Here is a 14,853-nt window from a genome sequence, read left to right as displayed (position 1 = left end):
CATCAGAATGTTGATGTTTTTACTCTCATTGTCTTTCAGTGTCCAAGGTCACTGATAAAATATAATCTGATATAAATAAATGTATACTTGTTTGTTTTCTCTCTCTTTGGTATGTCTTCTTCTATGTTTTTTTTTTCTTTTTATACCTGAATTTGTGAAATTTTACCAAGAAGTGTCTTATGCCTCTTTTGAACTTGGGAACATCTTTCTTCTATGATTTCATTAACTGTTTCTTCCCTTTCATTTTCTCTATTCTCCTCTTCTTGGATTTCTTTTTAGATGGATATTGGACTTTTTGAATTGATCCTATCTCTGAGGACACTGAGTAGCTTTTTTAAAAAAATTCTCTTCTTTCTGTTCCCTAAATAACCTCTGTTTTCTCTGGAGTGTAAGTTGTATGTTTCCCTATTCTGGTCTTTTGCATTTGTCAGTTTTCCTCCAAAGTCTGTTCATGTCATGAATGACAGATCAGATTACCAGTATGGCTGTCTGGCATGGGTATGCTTGACAGTTGTCTCCATTGCCTCTCTCCAGTCACTGGAGGCCTGCCCACCCCCTGTCTCATTGGGAGGGGGCATCAGTCGTCTGGCTTCCTCTTGTGGTGCTTGGCGGTGGAACTGGCGGCAGCCGGCAAGGACCCAGGTAGGAAGGGTTCACCTAGTGGTAGAGAACTTTGGTATGTTTCCTTCTAAGGTGAAACTGCCTTACTCTTTTGTCCCTTCATCACTCCCCCTCAGCATTTTAGAAATTATTTTTTTAAGTTTAAGGGATTTGGGTTGGGAAGAAAATTAGACGCACAAGGCCCATCTGCTGTTTTGAGCTAATAATCTCTATTGGTTCTTTGTTTTTACTGATTTCTGAGTCCTACACTTATTACTCATTTTATTTTATAATGAGGGATGCCTCCTTGGTAATTAAGTAAAACATGTTAAGTGTAAAGGTAGGTATGGGGTCCATGCAGACAGAAAGGTCAGTCATTGCCAGAATTGCCCTTGGATACCACCACTGGCCTGCTTACCCCAAACCCCGTTTCGTGTGTGTGCGTGTTCATGTGCATGTGCGTGTGTGTGTGTGCTAGAAAGACAAGGAACCTTGAGGCGCTTAGACACAACCCTCACAGTTTTCCAGGATTTTCTAGTGTCAGCCTTGCTAATCACAGCATAAATAAAGTTCCTTGCATTTTTCAATTCTTCTTCTTTAAAAAGAATTTTTTAAAATTGATTTCAGAGAGGAAGAGAAAGGGAGAGAGAGACAGAAACATCAATGATGAAAGAGAATCATTGTTCGGCTACCGCCTGCACACCCCATACTGGGAATCAAGCCTGCAACCGGGCATGTGCCCTGACCGAGAATCGATCCGTGACCTCCTAGTTCAGTGATGGCAAACCTCTGACACGCGTGTCAGCACTAAATATTTAGTTTTTGGTTTATTAAATACAATTATATATAACAATTATGCATTTATGTTATTTAAACTATAAATATCGCGAAATAATGTTTTTTCCTCAAAGTGACACACTACCCGAGTTATGCTCAGTTTTTTGGCGAGGTTTGACACACCAAGCTCAAAAGGTTGCCCATCACTGTCTAGTTCATAGGTCGATGCTTAACCACTGAGCCATGCCAGCCTGGCCAATTTCTCTTCCTGAAACTGTGCTTTTAGGACATTTTTACTGTGAAAAGTAAGACAAAATATAAGTAGGTGCTTTTCAGTCTGCATGTGGCTTGATTTTTCCTGCACATCAAGTGTGTGCACTGCTGTCATGAGAGAGTCACGTGCCCTGGTTTCTGCCAGGCCCAAAAGAGGTAGGAGCTGTGTGTGCGGGATTTCCTTGCACAAGTAAACACTCACCAGACCTTTAAATTACCTTCCACAGTGTAAAAAGGTATACAGGCCCTGGCCGGTGGCTCAGTTGGTTGGAGTGTCGTCCTGTACACTGAAAGTTGGCAGGTTCAATTCCTGATCAAAGCACATACCCAGGTTGCAGGTTTGATCCCTGGTCAGGGCGCGTGCTGGAGGCAATCGATCAATGTTTCTCTCTTACATCGATGTTTCTCTTTTTCTCTCCCTTCCTCTATCTCTAAAAATCAATTTAAAAATTAAAAAAATATATTATACAGTCATGTGCCACATAACAACATCCATGACAGACCGCATATAGGACAGTGGTTCCATAAGGGTATAATGGAGCTGACAAATTCCTGTCACCGTCATAGCTGTCCTAATGTCATAGCTCAATGCAGTACTCACTCACATTTTTTTGGTGATGCTGGTGTAAACAAATCCACCAGTCATATACCAGTAAAGGTATAGCACATGCAGTTACATACAGTACATAACACTTGGTAATGGTAATGAACAACTATGTTACTGGTTTACATATTTGCTGTACTTTTAATTGTTACTTTAAAATGTATTCTTTCTATTATAAAAAATAAAGCCTGGCCCTCGCCGTTTTGGCTCAGTGGATAGAGTGTTGGCCTGCAGACTGTTGTTTCCCGCCAACGGCACGTACCTCAGTTGCGGGCTGGATATCCTGGTCTGGATGCATGCGGGAGGCAGTCATTCGATGTGTCTCTCTCACACTGATTTTTCTCTCTCTCTGCCTCTCCCCCTCCCTTCCACTCTCTCTAAAAATCAGTGGAAAATATCCTCTGGGGAGGATGAACAAAAATAAAGTCTGCTGTAAAACAGTATGCCATCTTAAACATCTCATGTTTACTGAGTCTTTTGATGGCATCATTTTCTCTTGTGCTTGATTTAATCTTGTGTTGTTTTGTACAGTGACATGCTGTACAGGTTCGTGGCCTAGGAGCAACAGGCTATATCATATAGCCTATGTAGGAAGAGGTGGTATCATCTACGTTTTGTGTACCTGCACTTTATGATGTTAGCATGACAAGACCACCTAACGACGCCTTTCTCAGAGTGTATCCCAGTTGTTAAGCAGCACATGACTGTATCACAGAGAGATAAAAAGTTTAAGGAATGCCTATGGATGAGGTCCAACCTCACAGTTTTATCGTAGGCCCACCCAGCCACATGTGCCAATCAAGGTGTGTGACTTGTGGGGTGACTCGTTTCCACATTAATATGTGACGGGAACACTAACAAGTCCAGAGGATGCTGGTGGGGGATTGTCCTGCTTCTGACATCTGCACATGCGTGGTCGGTCATGCTGACCAGCTCAGGCCCCCTTTGCCCATCCGCAGTGAAGAGCTGCTGTCCCGCTACCTGGTCACTAGCAGGGACGCAAGGCTCTCTGCGAGGAACAAATCCAAAGCTATGCAGCCTCAGAGACAAGCCATCAGGACAGTGGCTTTTGTGAAACAGAATTTTTAATTCTTAAAAATTAACAAGGAGGATGAAGTAGTAAATCACAGGAGAAAAACATATGTCTTACTATGGTACCTAAACTGCTTTTTAAAATGTATGTATCACAAAATGCATGCCGTTTGTTTAACACATTCTTTCATGTCCTTTCCTCGCCCCTTTTCAGGATATAGAGTACATCCGATCCCATTACAACATTGAAGACTTCATCTACTTCAGTCACCACCAGCGCGAAGAGCACGCACACCTGTTTCACTTCGCCATCAACCCCATTTTCCGGCACTACACCAAGTTCTTCCTGAAGGAGATCTTCCGCCTGGGACACAAGTCCTGCCTCTACTACCCCATCTATCCGGCTTCCAGGGAGGGCAAGGTGAGAAACGCTGACATTCAGTTTCCCGCACGTCGGCGCTCACAGTGCCCTTTGTGCTGTGTGCCATCTTTTATTCGTGCCTCGCTCAGTGGACTTGGATTATAGCGTGGCTCTGAATTTCAGGGGCCAGATTGAGTTTGGCCCTTCCACGACAGGGAAGGTTCAGGGTTTGAATTTCTGAAACAATCACAACCAATGTAATTAGTAGAAGAATTTCTTGGCTTTTCCATCTTGACAAAACAGACACTGAAAACTATGCAACAGTGCTCCGAGGGACGTGAAAGTCAAACCATTTCTTATGATGCGTTAGGGAAAAGCCAAAATGATCCTATCGCGTTCTTCAAGCAAAGAGCATTTGAGTGATGAACCCATGGGAAGAGGCAGCTCAATCCCGTGAGACTGATGTGTGGTCACAGCATTCAAATAAGCGCTGTAATCACCACATGAAAGGAATGGGTAAAAAGTAGAGGTGCATGATGCCAACTTAACCTGTCCCTAGCAAGTGCCCATAGAACTCTGCACACTACTTGTTACACGTCTGTAGCTGATGCTTTTCTAAGCTCTTCGTCTTGCGCTCATTGATTCTGCTTTAGTCTTCTTCGTAGCACTTTTCACTAGCTAACATGTTATCTTTTTCCATGAAGGCAGGGATGTTTGTCTTGTCTGTTCAAAGTGCCTAGTTGAGTCTCACATACAGGGTGGGGCAACAGTCGGTTTATAGTGGTTCGTATGGAAGATCATACAATAAAAAATAATACAAGAATAAACTCTGTATTTCACGTACTCACAGCTATAAACCTACTTCTGCCCCACCCTGTATATGCGCGTGCACACATACACAAACACGCACTCGCGAACACACTCACTACAGTGTCCTGGTTGCTCCTCAGGGAAGGGCCTCTTCAAGCTGGATTTCCCAGGTGTTGCTTCCTGCATGCTGTTCCTCCATCACTGGCAGCCCTGGTCCTCAGCTTGAGAAGTGATGAGATTCCACCACCAGACGAGGTAGAAATTGTCCCAGGTCCCATTCATGACCGAAAACTTTCTCACGCTCTGCCTAGTAGCTTTGATGTTGTCATATTTCTACAAGTGAGCTAAGTATTTTTTAAATGATCTTATTCATTAAACTTAAAAACACTCTAAAGTGAATTAGTACAGTCACATAACAAAAGCCTTTTAGAGAAGTACAAAGGGAATGGGAAAGAAAGAAGGAAAAACGTGGAAAAGAGTTCTATTGGGATACAGAACATGTTTTAGTGATGATTTTTTAAATTTTTTTGGTCACAGTGCAGCACTGCATCAGTGGGAATGCCCTAGATTTGAACTTAATGAGATGGGCAGGTAACAGTTTTGCTGGAAAATCCTGGTCCTGCACAATTTCTTTTTAGTTTGCTGTCGGCCAGTTGCCAATTTGGCGACCTTCAGGTTGTGATATTAAACTCTTAGTTTTTATTCATCATGTTGCATGCTGGTGCCAAGCTGGTAGAAAGTTCTTTTGCATGCATAATACAGACAGCATCTTAGGCATTCTATTGAATGCTCATATATTTACGTAGATTCGGAATATGCTTTGCACTGTTTCATATGGGTCGCAGAAACATTTGGGAACAGATTTCCTCAGTCTGCACTTCCGGGCGACTCACACATATACATTTAAACATGCGTAAGAAGCAGTACCAAAAATAATTCAGGTCAGGATTTTCAGATTCTGCTGTAAGTAAGTCTCCAGGCGAAGTAGTGAGAATGAGATCCGGGCTCACGTTATGAAGATGGCTTCCTCCACACCGTCCTCCCGGACATGGACTGAGAGCTCTTCCGGGCGGAAAAGCGGAGCTCTGGCTGGGAGCTCCTGGGTCTGTGTTCAGCGGGTAAAGTCAGGCTGGGAGGTTCCGTGGAGAAGGGTTTTAGAAATCCCTTCTAGAAGCTCTTAGAAATGCCTGGGGGCATTTTAGAATAGCAAGTAAGTCACAGGTAAACCAGCTTATTTATTAAACTACACCTACAGTTTAGTTTTATTTTCTTTATTTTCCAGCTGAAGTACAAGAAATATATCTTTTAAAATGCTGTTTTCAGAAGGACTTGTAAGCATGCATATTAGCATAACCAATGGACACAGACACTGGGGCAGTGAGGGCTTGCCCAGGGTGGGAATGGCTGGGGGGGTGGGGTGGGAAGGGTCAGTCAGGGAAAAAGGACACGTATGTAAAACTTTAGACAGTGAAAAAAAATGTTGGTTTCACAGTTTAAACTCTTGAGGTTTAAATGCTTGAAATGCTGAATTAATTTCACCAAAATCCCTAAGAAGTCATAAATGTGAAAGGAAGAAGATCACCATGTTCAGTTTTCTCTGCCAAGTTTTAAAAATTGAGTAAAATTTATATTTAAAGCATTCTCCTGAAACATGATTTATCATAGTTCATTTCAGTAAGCATACATTTGAGTCATAATTTAGTATTAATTTAAATCAAAATAACATGATCTAATTCCCCCACCTCCCCCCCCCCCCACACACACACACACACTCTCTAGTTTCATCATTTTATTTCAAAACACTGATTTTATCACCAGAGGCCCAGTGAACTGGAGGATTTTCACATCTGCGTTCGGTCGCCCTCAGATGACATTTTTCTCTCCGTGCCTCCTCACAGCAGCTCGTGCCACACACGCAAAGGTTAACAGGACGCAGATAACACAGCTTAATGGGGTCAAATGAAGCTGATTCATGTTCCTGCGGAGAAGAATATCCTCCTGGGGAAAATACTTGTACTGAAAATCCCATAAACCAAACCACTTGTTTATCTGTCATTCCCACAGAGAGAGTAATGTAATTACTCTCGTAATTATCTTCATTAGTGTCAGGCATTATCCGCAATTCATTCCTCTGCTCGGAGAGCGTGTTTGTTTATTTGCTGGGTTTTCCCCCCTCCGATCTGGCCGCGTGCGGGGCTCTGTGTTTGTGAAGCCGCGCAGGCATCTGTGCCGCGGGGCTGACATTTCCTCCCCTAAGAGGAGATTGCTGTCTTGCAGTTCCAGAGCTCCTACGCCCACTCCCTGACGTCCGCCCTTCATTACTTGGTTCCCGTGCGACCGCGACGACAGATTGTCTATCCTCTGGAAAAGCTCGGCATCAACGCTCCATCAAAGGAGGTCTCCAAGGAACCGGTGGGTAGCCGGCGGCAGCAGGCAGGAGGCGCCGTGCCAGCTCGGGCGGGCGTGGCAGATGGGGTGGCAGCACCGTCTTCTGGGGAGCAGGCTGCTTCTTAATTACAGGCAGCCTGGCGCTCGTGCCCTCCCAGGGGTGCCCTGCAGAGGCTCCCCCGCAGTCCTTCCCTCAGCTGGTCATTTCGCAGGAAGCCCGAGACAGGAGCCTCCCCCTCCCTTCACCCCAAGGTCCCTCACATGCTCTGCTGTGTCTCAGGACAGGTGGCCTGGAGCCAGCCTCCCGGCTTAGTTCTGGTTTCTTTCCCCTGTGCTCAGAAGCAGAGCCCCCTGTCCCTCATGTGTTGCTTTCAAGGCAAAAGTGGCCATTCACAATCCGGACAAGGCTCACGGAGAAAACGGAGCGGGCGCACCTACTATACGATGTTTGGGTCTGAGTCCTAAGCTGGGTTTGTGAGCTCCTCTGCTGGCAGCCAGGGTGATTGACAGGAACGAATTAGCTGCTCTGGGGTGGCTCGGAGGCTTGACCTTGGAATGAACGGGCCCAGAACAAGAAAAGGCACAGAAATAAAACCCAACTCGCTTTAAACGGAAGTGGGCACGTATATGTACACACAGCCATGCGCGTGGTGTTGTCAAGCCGCCTTACATGTAGGCTTGTAGTGTTTGAAGAAGACACTTCCACTTAACTAAGTTTTAAAAAATCCCTCAGTGGGCTGACAGTTGTCCATGTGTGAGAGAGAAAAGGAAAGTGGAGAGTTTAAACTCTCCAAACGTTGAGCCAAGAACGTTGCTCATCAGAGCTGGGTGTGCTAAAATAAACAGCTCGCGACAACCCCAGCGCTGCAGGAGCGCGCCCCCCTGCACTGCCCCCACTTTGCTGTGGATGCCTGGCGGGTTCCCCCACCAAGACCCATCCCAGAGGCAGCTGCCCACTGTGACCCAGGCTGCTTTCAGTCCAACATCTACATCTATATTTGTAAAATGTAAATTTATATTTATTTTCTGACAAGTTCTAAGTTTATATTGGAGTACAGACTAAACGCAAATAGCAATTCTTCCCCCTCCCAACCCTGTGCTGTAGGAAATGTAAAGCGTACAGGAGTATATAAAGCATATAAAGCGGGGCGTCTGTCTGTGCTGAGGGGCGTTGTCTTTACTGCACAACCCACCATAGACTGATAGCTTTGTAAAAAGTGAGTTCCTTGGAAAATGAGATTTAGAAACAGACAAAAATTCAAGCTTACTTACTTTATTGCTAGATTTAACAGACATAGAATTGCTCTGTCCAATTGCTATGAAAGCTTCTGGATGCTTCTCTCAGCCTCTGCACTTACATCTTCACAGACCAGTGATAGCTGGTGATGGGCACCTGTCTCAGACCACATGTTGAATGGCACTGAAACTGCCAGGTACTCAGCAACCCGCTTAACAGTTTTCAACTCTTGGCCGATTTTGGATCTTCTACACCCCCACCCACTTCCCCGTCCCCCCTGATCATTTTGACGCAATCCTCAGACACATCATTCCATCCAGGATCCAAGGCGTGTCTCAGGTAGCAGGGCCACAGCCTGGAAGCTCACGCTCTGTCCACGCTGGAGATAAGGGTGCCACGCCCATCCGGAGGACCTTCGGGAGCACCACCGGGTGACCTGTTTGTGTGTGGAAGTGCTGGGAAACAAGTCTTTTGGAATGAGAGCTAAGACCACATGTTTGGTGCAAAGAGAGCTTTGGGGTCAGGGAGGGTGGCTTCATCTGTACCTGTCACTGAAACAGAGCGTCTATCAGTCATGAAGGGGCTGCAGGTAAGAGTTCCTGCAAGCAGCTGCTGTGTCAGATCAGGTGAGGATGAGAGACGCTACCCTTCTGCAGCCACTGCTGAGACAGACACCTTCAGGTATGGATAGAACATGTGACTGGGCCAGAACAGTCCGCTGATGACAGGAGTGGCAGGGCTGGGCCGGAGGGCGGGCTACGGAGCTGTTGCCTGGATAGTAAGAGCACTGTTCTTCTGAGCACCAGGCGCCTCTTCTCCCCCCGCCCCACCTCCCAACCTCCAGAGCCTGACAGTCTGACAACGTTGAGGTGAGCTGGAGCTTCCGGTGGGAGATGGCCAGAGAACACATTGTGTTTCATTCAAAACAATCCTATCATTACTTCCCCGGTGGAATGAATGAAATCGTTGCTCACGTTTAACAACCTTTTCTGTGGTCATGTAAGTGTTCTGTGTCCCCCCAGAGTCACGGCTTATTTCAGGACAGAGCAGAGGACAGGTTGTTGAAATCCCTGGTCCAGAAAGGCCACCACTTACCCGCGGGTCGAGCTGATGCTCGGTACCTGTTATGTTGCGCTGCGTTGTTCATTGTATTGGTGAAGTCTGGCTTTTTAAAGAAATACTGTTACTGCTACTTGTTGTATTCATTCTTCAGAAGGTTTTAGTAAAGATTTAGATTTAGTAAAAATTCCAGAAATCTTGAAAGTTTGATCAGAGGATTATCAAGAGCATAATCCACATGTGATGGGGCATAGATGTTCAAAAGTTAAAATACTACATTCTATTATTTAAAAGTTTTATTTTTAACATTTTAGGTAGATTTAATGTTTTAGGCTGATTATTGGAGAAGAAATGAGCCGAGTGGAAATTTTTAGAAGGACTTTCTATACAGTCCTAAGTGCACTGATTTTTTTTTCCTTTTTCTTTAGCAGAGCAAATAGTATTGCAGCCTTGAACTAAGTGAGCTTAAGCAGTTTCATTACTAGATACATTCTGGGCTTTTGATGTTTATGTTTTGTATCCCCTCTCCCAGTGCATGGAGATTCAGATGGCCCCTTAGCTCCCCCTCCATGTCTGCATATTTCTCTCTCTGGGCACTCATCGTTCATACCTTTTATCCGATTTAAACCACCTCAGAGTGACCGTTCATCCCCTCCCTTTCACCTGGGAAGCCAGTCTTCCAGGAAACAGATCCCTCCAGGCATGAGTAATGGGATAGAAAGCGTTTCATCTCCGTGGGTTGCCAATTTGAATCTGGCACAAGCCAGCAGTGATTGAAATTCATTACCGCATGGCAGGAAAGACACTCCCTCCCACCCCTAGGCCCTGGTCGTTTCTGCCTGGTTTGGACGATAGGTGTTCCTGCCACAATATCTCCCCCATTGTTTCTATTAATTGACAGCCTGCCCCATATCAGGTCATAAGAAAGGACCTGGAAAACATGTAAATGATTTTCATCACACATTACAGAGGTAGGCCCCAAAGATTCATCATAATATCTCCATGGCCAATCAGGATAGATGCCTGGACAAGAGAGGGGGCTCTTTTTCTGACTAAGACCAGAACCTCATGGGATGGGCCTGAAAGAGTCATTTCTTAGCTTGAATGGGCTTTCTTGGCCTTGGCATTTACATTCTGAGAACTATTCCAATGGTGACTCTTTATTAAGTAAATCAGCATGGCTCACTTGTACGAGAACTGTGATCTCGGGAGACACTCGAAATCTGGCTGAAGGAATGGAAAGGCCATGCTAATTAAAGGCCGAAACAAGTGGACCCACACGTACTTTGGGGCGGGTCTGTGTGCAAGCCTCTCCTCCTTCCTGCCCTGCTACAGGGGTGCAGAAATGACTACGACCAGCCCTGCCCTCAAGGAGCTTATACTCTAGTGTCAGTATTAACATGGGACTGTTCAGTCGTCAACCCAGAGGCGGGAGAGGGCTGCCCTGGCCCACAGCAGTGAGAGCCAGACTCAGGAGGCATGGCACACGGGGGTTGGACCTGCTCCGCAGAATCTTTCCGGAGTGAATGAGTTAGGTCCCCAGCACCGTTCCCTTCCCAGCACTGGGATTTGAAGCGACTCTGACTTGTGATATTAAACACCAGAAAATCTGCTTTGAACTTAAACGGCTCCTATTCTTGCTTCAGTATCCGTATCAATAGATGCTTCCAATCATCCACTTTTTTCATCACGTTAGTTCTTCATTTTGGTTTTTGGTGTTCATAGAATTACAGTGCGCACATCTCTCCCTCTTTTTCAAAAATTTTTGGGGCGAAATCAAATCCCTCATCTTTCAGACGACAGAATCATTTTAGGAATCATACTTGCAGAGCACTCAGTGACTGCTGTCATTTCCGTTATGGTTGTTTATTAGAGACTAGAGGCCCAATGCACAAAATTCGAGCAAGGGGCTCGGCCCTCCCAGCTGCGGCAGCTTGCCTCCGCGGCTTTGTCTGGAAGGTCGTCCGGAAGGACGTCTGGAAGGTCGTTCGGCTGTCCGGTCTAATTAGCATATTACACTTTTGTTATTATAGATAGTCTGTTTAAATCTCCACTGGTGACTTCTTTAAGGCCTCTGTTTTTCCTTTATCCTTTATCCATAGAAAAATGACAGCTTATTTACAACCCCCTCTCCCCCATACACACCCCCTCTTACAGCTAAGTGCTGGTCTGCTTTTTTCTGGTATGTGATCTCTCAGGAAGATGTCACTCACTGGCATTCAGTTACCCTTTGAATTGCCCCTTTTCATCTTGGCTGTGCTTACCCAGTCCAGCTATAATTACCATCTGATACACTGAACTGGATACTGTTTCACTTGTACATCTGCTGCGCTGGGAAATTGCATTATTCTCCCAGCACCTGCTAGGTTTTCCCCAGCTTAATTGTTTCCCAACCCCTTCCTTAAACTTGGAAACTTTCACTTAGACTTCTCTTGGTTGTACTTGCGGTTGGGGCACATGTTTGTGCGCACGCGTGCATGTGTGTTTAAATTAGCCTTGTAGTATCTCCTTAGTAGAAGTTTCTAAAAAGATAAACCCTATTTTTCAGCATCGTATATGCACTAATCGTTATTTATGTGGCCGTGATTCTATTTTCTTGAAATGAAATGAACCCACCATGAGTCAAGTTTTCATTTTCAAGCCATGACTCAGCCGTTTCCTACACATTTGCACTACCTATGGGAAATGCGTTTTCTCCAATTTATGGTGAATCCTTAGAATAATTTATATAAATCCCTTCATGAGCTCTTGTTTTTTCTCCAAACAAACAGTACAAGGTCTATAGTCATTTCTTTCCAATCCTCTGAACACTATCTAGTTCAGTACTATACGTGGTATATATGTTTACATCAGAATGAGTTATAAATCTGTGGATTCTCATTATTATTATAATCTCTCCCTGTTAGAAAGATTATAGAGTAAGAAACAACAACTACTACTACTACTAATATATTTAGCTCTTGCTAAAGGCATTCCCATAAATGAATTATCTCATTTTAATCCTCATATCAGCACTTTAAGTAAGTTCCTGCTACTGTCATCCTCAATGTACATAAAGAAAACAGGCTTGCAGGAGGGAGAGCAAGTGACACGTGCAAAGGCTAATTCAGTGACCACGCCTCAAACCCAGGCAGTTGGATGCCAAATTTCATACCTTCAACCACTGTATATGCTCTGTCTTACCTACAGAGTTAAAGTGCTGATATCCTGAACTAGAGGCCCAGCGCACAAAATTGGTGCGCGGGTACGGTCCCTAGGCCTGGCCTGCAATCAGGGCCATCTTCCCCAGCTGCCCGCAGCCAGCCCCGCCCCCCACCGCCACCACCCCTGGTTCCCCATTTGCCATTGGGTGATCAGAGCCTGCCAGCTGAGGAAAAGGACCAAGAAGTGGTCATGTGCCTCATAGTGACTGGTCGAGTGGTCATTCTGGCCATTCCACCATTAGGGTCAATTTGGATATTACCCTTTTATTATATAGGATTATTGTAGGAAGACCAAGCCACAGAAAAGGAAGACGATCTTTTGGAATCTCCCAGATCTTTGGCACCAGCTACTTAATCAAAAGGTGACCCACCGATAACTGGCTTTCCCCCACAGCAGTTTGGACTTTCCTTTTGGCTGAGCCATTCACTCTTGGGTTTGATCCGGTGCCAGCCTCACCCTGGCTGGGCTTGGCCAGAGGAGCAGACACACGGTCCAGGCTGGTGTGCTGGGGTCAGTTGGACACCAGCTGATCCAGGCCGTCTGCCTTCTTTCTTTGTTGCATCAGCTTGTTCTGGCAAACCTTACAAAATGATAGTGGTGGCTGCTGGGAAAGGAGGAGAAAATTATGATCCCATATGTAGATGACACTATGAATTTCTCAAGGTTCCATTCCTTGTTGTGCATGGCTTCGTGGTATTGTTATAAAGTGCTCAAGTAATTGCCCAGGATGGGAGACTGAAGGTTTAGTTGGGAGGTGGGGTGGGTAGGATGTACACTAGTGGCATGATTGACAGGCCTTGGCATTGTTTAGAATTGGGCTGCAATAGAGTAGCAAAATGAAGTCTTTAGGGCATGCCAAGACAAGAAATTGTGAAAATAAAGTTATTTTTCGCCCGGCTGGCATGGCTCTGTGGTTGAGCATCGATCTATGAACCAGGAGGTCACAGTTCAATTCCCAGTCAGGGCACATGCCGGGTTGTGGCCTTGATCCCCAGTGGGGCAGCCAATCAATGGTTCTCTCTCATCATTGATGTTTCTATCTTTCTCTCTCTCTCTTCCTCTCTGAAATCAATAAAAATATGTATTTTTTAAAAAGTAGAGTTACTTCTTAACCTCTCTGTATTGTCAAAAATCAATCCTACATCTTATTCTCATTTTCTAGAATAGATATTATAGGACAATATCTCTCCTTCCTCCCATCCACACTCCCTCCCTCCTCATCTCTCTCTTTTTAACAGCTTTATTGACATATAAGTCATATATCATATAATTCACCCATTTAAATTGTATAAATTTTGTGTTTGTTTTTTTTAGTATCTTCAGAGTTGGGCAACCATCACCACTATCTAATTTGAGAACATTTTTGTCACCCAAAAAAGAAAGCCATTGGCAGCCACACCTTACAGCCCCACTTACAGCCCTAAGCATTGACTAATTTACTTTCTGTTTCTATAAATTTGCCTGTTCTGGACATTGTGTATAAGTGGAATTATACAGTGTGTGGTATTATGTTACTGGGTTCTTTCACTTAGCGTGTTTTTAAGGTTCATCTGTTCTGTAGTATTTTTACTGCTGAATAATATTCTATTGTGTGGATAAGCTACATTTTATTGATTGGTGGACATTTGACTAGTCTCCACTATTTGGTTACTATAAATAATGTTGCTGTGAACATTCATGCACAGGTTTTTATGTGGTTAAATATCCACATAAATTTTTATCCACATAAAAACCTGTGCATGAATGTCCACAGCAACATTTTCATTTCTCTTGGGGACGTAGGTAGGAGTAGGATTGCTGAATTATATGGTGACTCTAAGTTGAACTCTGTGAGGAAGTACCAAACTCCTTTCCAAAGTGCCTGTACCATTCTGTATTCCGTCACGCTTAGATCAGCCCAGCATTCCTGCTAGCAGCGAAGTGCTGGTGGTGCAGCTATTTCCTTTCGATTTCAGGAGTGGCGCTTCCCCATCACTCAGAGAGAGCTTTGCACACCTATGTGATGGCACACTACTAATGAAAGCTTCAGTTCTTTCTGTTTTCTAAAATAAAACCTCCCCTGCTCTTACCTTTTCTGCATCACCCTTCTGGGGACTTGCATGGACTTTTAGGAAGGATCAGCCGCAAAGAAAACACCCACCCAAACCCCGGGGGTGAAATGGAGGGTTTTCTGGGTTTGCAAGCCACCAGCGAGTCTTTTGTTTCAGTCCGCTCCGAGTCGTGGTATTGCTCTTAAAAAGAGCTGCCACAGCTTCCAACAGAAAAGAAATCCTGAGGCATTCCAGGACGCTGATCGGGTTCTCGCACAACCCAGTAGGAGGGGGAAAATGCCTCTGTTCCCTGCAGAGCCAGGGTAATGATGCCGCAGAGGCCCAGAAGTGCCCCATGCATCAGCTGCCTGCTCGGGAAGCCACGGCCCAGCCAGCGCCCGGCGGACCGGAGCTCCTGGGCAGGAGCTGGCCTTCGCAGCTAAGTGGCTTCTTCAAATCCGCCTTCAGGGAGGAAAGG

The 14,853-nt window shown here is 45.0% G+C and overlaps 1 protein-coding gene across 1 annotated transcript in view; it reads left to right on the top strand.

The window, feature by feature from the left end:
- CFAP61 (cilia and flagella associated protein 61) overlaps positions 1-14,853 on the top strand; it is a gene marked incomplete at its 3' end in the record, with an annotated part of 235,177 nt that overhangs the window by 86,732 nt on the left and 133,592 nt on the right. Inside the window, exons 16-17 of the mRNA XM_079783836.1 lie at positions 3,501-3,707; positions 6,735-6,869. Coding sequence (XP_079639962.1) covers positions 3,501-3,707; positions 6,735-6,869 — 342 coding nt within the window. The remainder of the gene's footprint in view (positions 1-3,500; positions 3,708-6,734; positions 6,870-14,853) is intronic.

The sequence above is a fragment of the Cnephaeus nilssonii genome (assembly GCF_951640355.1).
Source record: "Cnephaeus nilssonii genome assembly, chromosome: 11".
In the NCBI taxonomy this organism is placed as follows: Eukaryota; Metazoa; Chordata; class Mammalia; order Chiroptera; family Vespertilionidae; genus Cnephaeus; species Cnephaeus nilssonii.
Note: the sequence above shows the minus strand (reverse complement) of the source record. Positions and strands in the feature narration are given on the sequence as shown.